Source organism: Bubalus bubalis, chromosome 15, assembly GCF_019923935.1.
Source record: "Bubalus bubalis isolate 160015118507 breed Murrah chromosome 15, NDDB_SH_1, whole genome shotgun sequence".
NCBI classification, from domain to species: Eukaryota; Metazoa; Chordata; class Mammalia; order Artiodactyla; family Bovidae; genus Bubalus; species Bubalus bubalis.
Window position 1 is genome coordinate 37,296,207 of NC_059171.1, and position 13,527 is coordinate 37,309,733.

At 43.8% G+C, this 13,527-nt stretch overlaps 1 protein-coding gene across 1 annotated transcript; it reads left to right on the forward strand.

The window, feature by feature from the left end:
* Nucleotides 1-3,821: 3,821 nt before the first annotated feature.
* Nucleotides 3,822-12,302, forward strand: CCN3 (cellular communication network factor 3). Its single transcript, XM_006068051.4, has 5 exons — nucleotides 3,822-4,015; nucleotides 4,143-4,368; nucleotides 5,659-5,913; nucleotides 7,447-7,661; nucleotides 10,780-12,302. Exons 1-5 carry the CDS (start codon nucleotides 3,905-3,907, stop codon nucleotides 11,038-11,040), a joined length of 1,068 nt encoding a protein of 355 aa, XP_006068113.2. The 5' UTR covers nucleotides 3,822-3,904; the 3' UTR covers nucleotides 11,041-12,302.
* The last annotated feature ends 1,225 nt before the right edge of the window (nucleotides 12,303-13,527 follow it).

Below are 13,527 nucleotides of genomic sequence, written 5' to 3' on the forward strand. Positions count from 1 at the left end.
CCCAGTGGAGTTGCTATCTTGGTTGGCTGCCAAGATTTATGAGCATGTCTATTACAGTTTCTCCTAACTTCCCCAGGGGCTTCCCTGGTGGCTCACATGGTAAAGAACCTGTCTGCAATGCAGGAGACCCAGGTTCCATCCCTGGGTCAGGCAGATCCCCTGGAGAAGGAAATGGCAACCTACTCTAGTATTCTTGCCTGGAGAATTCCATGGACAGAGGAGCCTGGGCTAAAGTCCATGGTGTCACAAAGAGTCAGACATGACTGAGCAATTCACACTTTTACTTTAACTTCCCCAGACAACTCAGCTGACACATGGTTTATTTCAAACAAGGGATCACCAGCCTGTGTGCCATCCTTTAAATGCTGCGTGCCAAGAAAGACTAAGAAAAGGTGCGTGTCAGGGGCAGATGGGTAATGACTGATAAGACCAACACAGCCTCTACTGCTGCCAAGAAACAAACGGCCTCTACCTCTTTCTTACCTCCTCATATGCAAAACAGTGACAAATGACAAAACTTTAAGTGAGGATAGCAGTGTCTCAAAAGGTCCTAAACCAACTGATCACGTACCTGTCCCTGAAGTAGATGCTGGGAATATTATGGAGAATATGACCTGCTCCCTGTCCGCAAGGGCTCCCAGGTGGGAGAGGGAGATAGATGCAGAAACAGGCACATCATTATTACTCAGTAAGTTAAGAGATATAAGAGAAAAGCAAGAGATGCTGGGCCTTCAGAGAGGATGAAATCTCTCCTAGCAAGGAGGAGTCCAGAGACGTTATTCTGAAGGTGGCCACGCAGGACCTGACATGTTGTCATCAGATGGATCCACTCTCAATTGCCAGCTGTTTTCATGCAGAGGTCCTTAACCAGGAGCATCTATCTCCTGCATCTATGTCTGTGTCTAGGAGATTACAGACTGGACATTCCTTCTCTGGTGACAGGGTCATAATGTAAGCGATTAGGGAGAACTTAAGGATGACACTTTTCTTAAATGTTGGAAGCTGGTCCGTGGTGGGACAGACTGAAAAGCTGACACAAAGAGAAGGAAAATTTAGATAGAAGGATGGAGTCCTCATAGCTCCAAGGACCTGATCTTAGTTGTCTCTGAGGTTTAACAGCACCGTTTCCACGTGCTGTTTATGTGAAATACCACAGGCTCTGCCTAATAAATTTGTCTTTCTGAAACTAGCTCGTTTGGTTTTTATCACCTGCAGCAATCAAGAGACTTGTGTGAACTGTAACACACATTAGCAATGACTTGACATCCTCCTTGTCTCACAGTTAAATTTCTCTTCTCAACCTCCCCCTTTCCAAGAAGAGTCAACCCAATCTTAGTGCTGCCAATTTCTCCTTCTTCTGTCAATTCATACATTGAAAATTTAGCCAGTATTCCTGCCTCCTGGTTAGTTGTACTCCTACTTGTTCCATATCAAGGTTTCCCAAAGCCAGTTCCCATTTCCAAGTATTCAATACATTGAAATGTTGTCTACCAAGAGCCTTCACCAGAAAATCCAACTTGAGTGGATTGAGGGTGGGGTCCAAGAATCTATATTTTTCATATACAATGGAATATACTCAGCCATAAAAATAATGAAATCATTCCATGTGTAGCAACATGGATGGACCTAGAGATTATTGTATTAAGTGAAGCAAGCCAGATAGCGAAAGACAGATGTCATTTGATATTGTTTAAATGTGAACTCTAAAAGAAAAAAATGACACAAATGAACTTATATCCAAAGCAGAGACTCACAGACACAGAAGACAAACTTATGGTTACCAAAGGGGAAAGGGGGTGGGGGATGGATAAATTAGGAGGCTAGGATTAACATTTATACACTACTATGTATAAAACAGATAAACAACAAAGACCTACTGTATAACACAAGCAACAATACTTACTATCTTGTGATAACCTATAAAGGAAAAGAATATGAAAGATAGTATATATATAAATATAATGTGTATATATATGTAAATGTATATATAAATACATATAAATATATACATACATATGGCTGAATCACTTTGTTGTACACTTGAAGCTATCACAACATTGTAAACTGACTATACTTCAATTTTTAAAAATCATTATAAACAAAAATATACATCTTTCAAAATACACCCTGGTTAACTCTGATGTACAACCAGGGGGAAGCATCGCTATGCCAGATGACTCATGAAGCCCATCAACTTGAAGAGTGTCCTGAGTGTCCCCGACGGGGCACAAATTAACAGTTCAGCCTCTCACCAAGCTTTCCTAATCAGTCTGCATTTCCTCAAAGAAAGCGGAATTCATGGAGGCTCAGAAGTAGATAATAGCAGTCTTAAGCTGTTCAGAGAACTACTCTGAAGGGGCTGGGGATGATTTCATCCTGGGAGGTAGGTGTGGCAGGGGCAAACTGCCTTTGATTTCCTTCATGCTGGAGATGGATGATGTAGAGGAAATTTGCTTCCTTTCAAAGCCTAAAGTTCATCACAAACCAGTATAATTTTCCTGAAAAGTGGCTTTCCAACAGGGCTACCCCAAAGGAGGTGGACACGGTGATCCCAGAGGCAGCAGCAAAGCTGAAATACAGGACAGAGATTTTTTGAAAACTGTCCATCACTGTCACCTTTGGAGCGAACTGTTCTTTCTCATGAGAGATGACAAGCGTTTCCCAGCAGTCATTTTTTGAATTTTTTGAAAGCAGGTGCCAGGTGGAAGAAGGATTTGATGTGCTGGAATGCCAGCTCAGGAAAGGAAGTATCTTTCCCAGTCCTTCCTTAATTTGCTGAGGTTTTGACAGGGCCTGAGCTGAAGCCATCTTAAACACCCTCACAGGCTCTTATATTCTGACAGATGCCCTTTCATGGGAGGCACGATACCACAGGTGTTTCAGGGTTTTTCTCTATAAGAAAGGACATTTTTTATATGTCCTCAGGCTCTCATATTTTCATTCTATTATGTTTTACTTGTATTTCTACCAAACCTGCAGATTTGGGGATTTAAGAATCAGCAGGGCTTGAAATGATTAGAGTCAAAAGAACTCTACCTTAGGACTTCCGTAGTGGTTCAGTGGCTAACTCTCTGGGGCTGGGGCTTTGAACCCTGGTCCCTGGGAACTAGATCCCACATGCCACAATGTAAGATACCGCAAGCTGCATCTAAGATCTGTTACAGCCAAATAAATACAAATTAACAACAACAACAAAAACTTTGCCTTTTGGCAAATAGCATCCCCCATCCTAACTTTAAGACTTATATTTTCAGCCCACCCCCGCACCCCCGCCCCGCACTTTCTCCCTTCTCTGTTTCCCCCTTTCCTCCCTCCCCCCTCCCCAGCTCTCCACTCTCAGAGCGAGCGTGCCCCAAACTGTGACAAACTTGCATGTGCTTCCTTTATGACTAAACTCCTGGGCCCCTCGCCAACCCCCCACAGATGGTCGCAAACATCAGACGCCCCTTTAGGGGAGCCCCACGTTTGCAACCCGGTTGGAAACCGCCAGGCGGAGAAGCGTGATGGGGAGTGGCGGTGTCTTAGTCCTGGGGGAAGGCGCAGCCGCTTCCAGGAGGAAACGGGCGTTTCCTTCCCACGCGCTCGGCGAGCTCTGGGTCCTGGCCCCGGGCCTCCACCCAGCCCCGCCCGGAGCTCTGGGAAAAGCCAGTCGCCACACACAGGCACACGCAGGCCCCGGGGCCGCGCCCAAAGGAGAGCGGCACCCACGGCCAATTGCTATGGCAACCCCGGGGTTCGTTCCATTCCCACCCCGCCGGTCCCCCCGCCTCCTGCCTGAGCTGCAGCCAACCGGCTTATGCGCGTCCCAGGAGCGCGCTATAAAACCTGCGCTGTGGCGCTGGCCCGGGGCGAGCCCGACCTGGAGCGGGGCGAGCGGAGCCAATCTCCGACCTGGAAAAGGCCTATGAGAGCGACAGGGGAAAGCCTGAACATGCAGGGTGCGCAGAGCTCGAGTCTCGGTCTGCCCAAGCAGTGCCTCTGCCTGGCTTTCCTGCTCCTCCATCTCCTGGGACAGGTGAGTGGCGCACTCACCAGGTGCCTCTGGTCACTTTCTGAGCAAAGCCCCTGCTCGATCCCTGGCTCACTGGGCTTTCCAGCGACCCTGATGAGAAGTTTCTCCTTCTGGTCTTTCCCGCCCCCAGGTCGCTGCGGCTGAGCGTTGCCCCTCCTCTTGCCCGGCCACGTGCCCCCCAAAGCCGCCGACCTGCGCCCCCGGGGTTAGAGCGGTGCTGGACGACTGCTCCTGCTGCCTGGTCTGCGCTCGCCAGCGCGGCGAGAGCTGCTCGGTGCTGCTGCCATGCGAGGAGAGCCGCGGCCTCTTCTGCGACCGCAGAGCGGACCCCAGCGCCCAGACTGGCATCTGCATGGGTAAACCTGCCCCCATCCCGCCACCTGACCTCCTGTCTCTCTATAGCGGAGCTGTCCCGTCTTTCCTCTCCTCTTCTCCTTGTTCCCAGAGGGTGATGCACAAATACTAATAGTGATGCCTTAGTTGATGTTTATGGAGCGCCTGTGGCAGGGATGGTCTGGGGTCGCGTGGGGTTTGGAGGAGAGCCAGAAGCTCAAGGAAACCTGCCCTCCCGTGGAGGTGAGAAGCGTTGGTCACTTGCCTCCCTAGAGAAGAATCCAAATAGACTGGGAGCAGAGCAGAGTTAAGGGCCAGTGAAGTCATTTCCTATCCACATTTCCAGGGGACGCTTGTGGGGGTGATGGAAACTTGGGCTTACTCACAGGCTCAGAGTTCCCCCAGCTGTAGCCATTCAGGTTTGTTTTCACACCTGTCATTGTCCCATTTGAGCCAAAGCAGCCCCTACTCTCCTGGGACCTATGGAACCCCTGTATGAGTTGTGAGTAAAATCAAGCTGGTGAAACTCAATCAGTTGGGGATCAGTTTCCCACCTGGTGTACCATTTAGTTGGAGGCTGTCCCCACTTCCCTGGATGAGGGGGCTTGGGATAGTCTTTTAGCTTCTTGTCTAAACTAGCAATGATTTATTGTGCTGGAATGCCAAAGAATCTGAAGCCCTTCCCAGTTTGTCCAGTTAACCTGTTTGGAGACTGAAGAGCTCTGTTTTCCTTTTTAATTCTGAGCTCCTGGAATAGGAGAATCTAAGGAGGTTCTTGCAAAACGACCTGTTCATTGGGAGCAAAAGCTGTGGGACCTTGGGAGTGTCACTTCACGGTTTGGCCCCTCTTCCTTCATCAATAACATGAGTGTCAGGACTGGGTGGTCTTGAGTGTCTCTTCTTCCTCTGGGAAGCTCCATGAGGACATCTCTCTACTGGTGACAGATCAGCAAACAGATGCCTTCAACTAGAGAAAGAATGAATTGGGGTTTGGAACATGTGCTGTGCATCTTCTATAGCTTCTCCAGTGCATCCTGTTCTTTTTTTTTTTTTTTCCTCTCCCCTTCCCTCTCTGCTCTTCTTCCCCAAGACTCTTCACCACCCCATTAATAATCACTGTAGCCCGCCAAGCTCCTCTGTCCATGGGATGTCCCAGGCAAGAGTACTGGAGGGGGGGTAGCCATTTCCTTCTCCAGGGGACCTTTCCGACCCAGGGATCGAACTCAGATCTCCTGCATTGCAGGCAGGTGTTTTAATGTCTGAGCCACCAGGGAAGCCCCTTCCCTCTCTGGTCTTCTTCCCCATGATTCTAGCGGTAGAAGGAGACAACTGTGTGTTCGATGGAGTCATCTACCAGAGTGGGGAGACCTTCCAGCCAAGTTGCAAATACCAGTGCGCCTGCCAAGATGGACAGGTTGGCTGTGTGCCCCGCTGTGAAGAGGACTTGCTACTGCCCCAGCCCGACTGCCCAGCTCCCAGAAAAGTTAAAGTGCCGGGGGAGTGCTGTGAAAAGTGGATCTGTGACTCCAAAGAAACGGGGACATTAGGGGGCCTCCAGACCCTTCCAGGTGAGAAATTCAACATACCTGAATTTAACAGTCCCAGGACAGGAGGAAATGCAGACAGGAAGGACATGTGCTCTTTGGGATTTGCAGTGAGAAACCGGCTTCAGTTTCTGGCCATTCATTCGTGGAGTCCAGCTGGCCCACGGAGATTAGACACATCACATGTGGGAATCCCAGCCAAGTTATGGAAGTATGCACACAGCCTCTCCTGAAGAAGAGTCATGTTCAGTGGTTCTTTTGAGTCATAGGAGTGATTTTTTAGTCTTATTACATGACTACTATTTATATTTTAGTCTGTCTCACTTGACCCTTATTAACATTGCAAAGGTATGTTTTGGCAACTTTATGCAAAACACAAAATTGATATAGCTTCTATATTTATGGCTAGAGTCAATTTATGTGAGTCACTCAGTCATGTCCAACTCTTTGCAGCCCCATGGACTGTAGCTCTCCAGGCTCCTCTGTCCATGGAATTCTCCAGCCAAGACTATGGGAGCGGTTAGCTTCCCCAGGGGATCTTCCCGACCCAGGGATTGAACCCAGGTTTCCCACATTGCAGGAAGATTTTTTACCGTGTGAGCCAGTGGGGAAGGCTATCAATTCAAGGGGAATGCCTTTTAGGGCATGCAAAGGGCCTGGTGACAGCTCTTTCTTTTCCGGATTCTGTCAACTACCTGTGCACTCTTAAGACTATCTCCCCTAAGGAATGCCATCCCTGGACAAGTGTCACAGAGAAATGCCACCTTTCTAGATGCTGCAGGAAGGATCAAGTGACACTTTAGGATCTTTGTTTGCTTTTCCTTTTGCTTTGGCTCATAAAGGAGATTTTTTTTTTTTTTTTTTTGGAAGAGCAAAAATTCAAGATCCAGTAGAGAATATTTTAGAAGCCATTAGTCAGCCAGATTATTTACACTGGCAGGACACAGAACTTTACAGTCTTTCTGAAGTGAGGAATTATTAGCCATGCCTTACAGACAGGAAAATCGCCATGTAAGGGAGGAGATGTGCCCAGCATATTAAGTGTTGAGACTGAACTGTCTGAAAGTGACTGTATCCCACAACTCAGACAACCAGTTGCACTTCCCTAAGGCAGAGTTTTACTTTCATCACTATTTTGAGTTGGTTGGTTCTACTTTCTCATCCAATTACAATTTTTAACTGATCATCTTTCTAGACAAAAATCATATGTTGAAATCATGTGATTTCAGTACAGTTTATGGAATGGTTGTTGATGCTATACAGTGCTATATTCTTAAAACTACTAAGCTTCTCAAAGACAGGTTCTCCTAAATGTCTCATGAACAAATTGGACAGTCATTCTACAAAGATTTCTTGAAGGTCAACTGTGTGCTAGGTAGGCATTGTGCCACCTGTTTGGGGCTTATAAATACAGAGTTCCAGTCTGTCCCCTGAAAGCACCTGAGTTGAGCAGGTACCCTATTGGATGAGATGCTTTTTCTAATGACGGTTGGAAGGACCACTCTGCCATCCCCATGTTTCACTCAATAGTGCTGTCTTTTTTCCAAAATCCCATAGCCTACAGGACAGAAGCCACTCTAGGAGTTGCAGTCTCGGACTCAAGTATCAACTGCATCGAACAGACCACAGAGTGGAGTGCATGTTCCAAGAGCTGTGGCATGGGTTTTTCCACCCGAGTCACCAACAGGAATCCTCACTGTGAAATGGTGAAGCAGACCCGGCTCTGCATGGTGCGGCCCTGTGACCAAGAGCACAGGCAGCCGACAGACAAGGTACAACCCTGGGGGAAGCCTCCAGTGACAGAGGAGGTGGCCTTGCTCATTGAGCCCTGTGCCTTAGCAAGTCTCTGTGATGTTAGTTGACTCTGCAGTCAGCTCCAGTAGAGGATAGAGGAGTTTACCCTTTTTTTTCTCTCTCTCTTTAATGCATTGAAATATCCTAAGCAACTCACAGCAGGTAAAGAGGTCAGGAACGTCCCGGTGGTCCAGTGGTTAAGACTCCATGCTTCCATTACAGGGGGCACGGATTCAGTCCCAGGTCAGGGAACTAAGATCTACATGGCACGTGGTGCCACCAAAAAAAAAGAAAAAAAGAGGGAGAAGTTGGACAACTCCAATACTGTCCCCAATTGAGAAAAGTCTGGCAAATCTCATTTCATCCTGGAAAAACACAGTTACTCAATGATCAAGCATGCTTGACTTTAGAGAGGTCATTTCTGAGGCCAGTTGTCTTCACCCTTTAGGTTTAGTCTGAAAGGAGCAACAGGGTAGGAACCACATCTGCCTTGCAAATGCTTCCGTCTCCACATCCTACCTGGAACGTACTGTGTGCTTGATAAACAACTGTGGATGAATAAATGAATGGGCGTCTGGGAATTATTTTCAGTCCTTCAAAAAGCCTAGTGCCACCAGTGCATTTGCCAGGAAGAGGTGATATGTGCCAAATAAAATAGCACATTGTTTTCCATTTTTGCTGGAATGATATCAACTCAGTGTGTTAATGCTGAGCAGAAGGCATGCAGTTCAGAAGCTCTGATTCGTTCCTGATGACATCACAGTCCTTATTAGCAGAACCTGAGATCAGATAAATGCAATACTCAAATCAAACTAGTTGATGGACCCTTGTACAAACCTAAAGCCAAAATAAAACAGTCCCTAGCAATGAAAGATTTACATATCTCTCCACTGAGGCAATATCATCTCATGCTTAAGAGCACAACTCTGGAGCCAGACAGCCTGACTTTAAATCCTGGCTTCTCATATTAGCTGTGGGACTTGGGTGATTTTCTTAACCTTTAAGCCTCAGTTCCTTCCCTTACATAACAGAGACATTAACAGTAGCTACAGTTCCTTACACAGAGTTGTCATGAAGATTAAATTCCATGAATTTGCAAAGTGCTGGGCATAGATTGCTGCCCTGGTTCTCAGATGCTCAGCTGAGTCTGACTCTTTGCGACCCATGGACTGTAGCCCACTGGGTTCCTCTGTCCATGGGATTCTCGAAGAATACTGGAGTGGGTTGCCATTTCCTCCTCTAGGGAATCTTCCCTACCCAGGGATTGAACTCTGGGGCTCTTACATCTCCTGCATTGCAGGCAGATTCTTTACCACTAGCGCCAGCTGGGAAGCATAGATTACCGTATTAATATACATATCATTACTTGATATTAACTATTATTTCTGTTATTGGTAAAATAAGAGTCTCTAGTGGTTGCATTGTTATATGGCTACTTAACTCTCTGACTTTTTAAGATCCATTCTAACTTTATGCTTCTTCTACTAGTTTAGAAAGAACACCTAGAAAAACCTTCCTCTCTGTTTCTGTCCCTTCATCTCTCTCTCTTTCTCTCTCACTCACTCACACACACACACAAATGTTGCAGACCTTGTGCCTTTTGGTTTATATTGGCAAAAACATACACTAAGTATTAAATATCAACAAAGAAAAAGCAAGAGCCTTTAAGTACTGTCAAGAACATAGTACTTTATTCCATAAGGTTTTTCCATGCCATGGCTTTAACATTTTGCTTTTTCTACTGTTTCTTTTTCCAGAATTTATAGTTTTTCTTATAAAAAATATAATATTGCACCCAGTTTAATATTAGGAGATATTATGTTTAAGATATTTATTTATAGTATATGTATATATTTCATTAGAAGTCCAGAAATGTGCTCAGAATCTAGGGAAATGCTAGCCCAATAATCATTACTTCCTTGTCACTGAAAGATTCTTAAATATGAAACAGTGCTTCTGTAAGTGTGGTCCCCAGACCAGCAGCATCATCTAAGAACTTTTTAGAATTGGAAATTATGGGGATCCACATCAGATCTACTGAATCAAAACCCTGGGTTTAAGACCCAACAATGTGTGTTTTAGCAATGTGTGTTTAGTACATTTTCATGCACTCTTAAAGCTTTAGAGCTACTGATTTTAGAGAATTCCAAGTCTCATCACTCCACGATTTATGGACTGTGCCTAAAAAGGTGAAAAGCAGTGGAGAATTGTGACAAATTAGGCGAAGAAATCTAGGTGGGAAATTAACATATAATCAGTGTCTTACTGCATTATCAGTATTGGGGTTCTTCATCAGTAATTACTAATGGAATGTTGAATAAGTTCCCTACTTACCATGCCTTCATGGAAAATAACCTTTAATCCCACTGTCTTAAACTTTCTTGAGGTCACAGTGTAATATCAGCAGAAAAAATGAGCTTTGTGTCAGACAAATTCAGTCACTAGTTGTCTTCTGATCACTTCAGCCTTCTGAGACTCCATTTACTCATCTATAAAACTTGGACAATTGCTCTTTACATGAATAATTGCTCCTTGTATGAGTGAATGTTGCTAATAAGGTTAAGTGAGTTAATGTCTGAAAAAATTTGAAACATTAGTGGGCTTGCAGTGATGCCATATTTATTCCATTTCTCTTTGTAACACCTAAAGAATGTATCGGACTAAAACTAATGCTAGTTTTCTTATGATGGCTTGAAAAAGAAACTTTCTTTATCATGTATATGCTTTCACCCTCATGCTTTTGTCACTTGGTCAAAAGATGGTTATAGACAAGTAGGCACGGTTTCCACATTCTAGGTAGGAAGGCAGATGAATACAGGAAGCAGTTAAGAACTGTACCTGTCTGAAGGGCAAAGAATTTCCCAGAATCTCTTGGTTTATGTATCATGGCCCAGAACTTTGCCACAAGCTCCCAGATATTCTGGGGGAAGCAATACTTGTAGTGGACCACACTGCTAGAACAAAATTAACATTCTGTTAGCAAAGAAGAAAGAGCAACAGATATTGGGTAGGCAACTAGCAAGTTATTCCATATGCCTAAATGGGTCTATCAGAGGAAAGATGGCCATTTCATGCATCTCTCCTTTTCTTTCTTAGAAAGGAAAAAAGTGTCTCCGTAGCATCAAGTCAATCAAAGCCATCCACCTGCAGTTTGAGAACTGCACAAGCCTGAACACCTACAAGCCCAGGTTCTGTGGGATCTGTAGCGATGGCCGATGCTGCACTCCCCACAACACCAAAACCATCCAGGTGGAGTTCCAGTGCTCCCCAGGGCAGATCCTCAAGAAGCCAGTGATGGTCATTGGGACCTGCACCTGCCACAACAACTGTCCTCACAGCAACTCGTCTTTCCTCTAAGACCTAAAGCCAAACACCAGCAGAGGGAAGATGTAACGTGTCCCTTGAGAAGCCCACCTACAGAGGCAAACTGCAGCCACCCACCATCAAATGAATATAAGAAAGATTACGAAGAATTATTATCCTCCTCTGAGTCTCATGTATTTTCTGTGGTCATATAAGGTCAGTTATATCTGTCTTTGTTTTCATGAAGGATATGATTAACTGTAAACCTGGAATTAAGGTAAGCTCAGGAGAGTACTTAGGGATGACTTTTTCTTTTACATGTTTACTACACACATTACTACACATTTACTACATGTGAAAACTTCTATAAATTTCAGAAATCAGATACAGATCTTCCTGTGTAAACAGTATCATATTGTGCTCATCTTGTTATACACTTGTGAAATTTCAAGAAAAGGTCACTGTAATGAATGACATGGTGAAATCCAAGGTCATACTGAGAGTATTGCCATATAAATATTTCACCATAGATTGAGGATTGACTTAAGGGTTCTCTGTGGAGCACTCTTTTTCAGTGACTCAACTCTGAACTTCAAATTCTGAGATCTGATGAAACATATAGTTCTCCAACTTGAAATCTGTTTTCTGTGTACATGGAACACAAGCTATATCTACAAAAATGGAAGCTTATTAATTAAGTGCACTGGTGTCGTAAACTGGCTCCATTTCAGATAAGTTGACTCCTTTCCAAAAGAAAGAAGCTTAATAGAAAATTACCCCTTATACAGAGATGACCAGCCTCTATCAGCCCTCGGACATTTGTATGTGTCTGGAGGTTCCTGGGGATCACTAGTTTTTTAATTCAGAAGAAGCAGAACACATCAGCAGGGTTCCTCTTACCTTACTAATGAATAAACTGAGGCCCAAAGCACCTGATTACAACTTTTGGTAACTTTCAAATATGCTGGTAGTGGAATTTTGAAAAAGAAAAACAAAATCAACATGACTGCAGTGGCGAGATACCGCAAACTCCATGGGGGTTCAGAATTATTGTACAGATGCCCCAAACTTATCCTTGGGTCTTAGTTAGGCAAACTCATGAACAAGATATATGCATCTACATACGTTTATCTAACTTGTCAGGCTATAAGATAGACTGCAAACTTAAATGTATACATTCTTCTATTGTCACCCTATGTGTTCAGCTTTTCTCCTTTAAAGTATTTATATAAATATAAATTATACATTTTAAAAAATATTCTTTTTTACTTTCGCTACTTGTTGGATATTACTAAATAAACATTATCTTATCAAAATGTGACTCTCCTATTAGTTTTGTGCTTCTGAGTTGTTTATTGAGAGTATAAATTAAATTAAAATTTACTAATTAAATCAGATAACAAGTGACAGCATCTATTGAAAGCAAAGTGGATACTTTTAGATGAACTTAAAATTTCTGATCAGAAGGAAAACAAAAGACCGTTGTTAATTTGGTGATCTCTATTGCCAAGGCCTCAGATATTCTCCACTCTTTTTACTCAATCCAATATCTAGAACCCTGATATTTTTTTCCGGACAGCCTTTGAGATACCTCCATATATTAAAAATTGAACTTGTGGTTGGACCAAACAAAACTCACCTACTGTCTTCCTTATCTAGTTAAAGTTACCCCCCCCCATTCTCTCAATTAGCCAACTTAAGTTGCCAAGAGTATCTTCTTTTTTAAATTGAAGTATAGCTGATTTACAACATTATGTTTGTTTTAGGTGTACAAATAGTGATTCTATATTTTTATAGTTTATACTCCATTTACAGTTGTTATGAAATATTGGCTATATCCCTGTGCTATACAATGTATCCTTTTATCTTGTTTATTTTATACATAATAGTTTGGGCCTCCTAATCCCCTGCCCCTATCTTGTCCTTCCTGCCTTCCCTCTCCCCTTTGGTGACCACTAGTTTGCTCTCTGTATCTGTGAATCTTTCTGTTGTGTTATATTATATTCATTCATTTTGTTTTTCAGCTTCCATATATGTGATAACATATAGTATGTGTCTTTCTCATCTTTCTCTGTCTATTTCACTTAGCATAATACCCGCTAGGTCCATCCACATTGTTACAAATGGCAGAATTTCATTCCTTTTTAGGGCTGAGTAATATTCTATTTTGTGTGTGTATGTGTATATATACATATATTGTGTGTGTGTGTGTGTGTATATATACATATGTATGTCCATTCATCTGGGGATGGGCACTTAGGTTGCTCCTGTATCTTGGCTAATACACTAATGCTGCTATGAGCACTGGGGCTCCTGATGCCAGGATTACCTTGATCAGCCTGCCTTTACTCAGTGTCCAGTGGTGATGCAGAGCACAGTCATGAGCAGGGCTGTCATCTGGGCAGCGTGAGGGCTAGAGTTAATATAACTCTGTGTTTTAAAGTTTCTGGTCGATGCACTGGTTCTCTGGTTCTTTCATAATTTTTTTAGAAAATGTTTCCTTAATTCCTAACTTCACTTCCCCGAGCTGCAAGCCTTCTT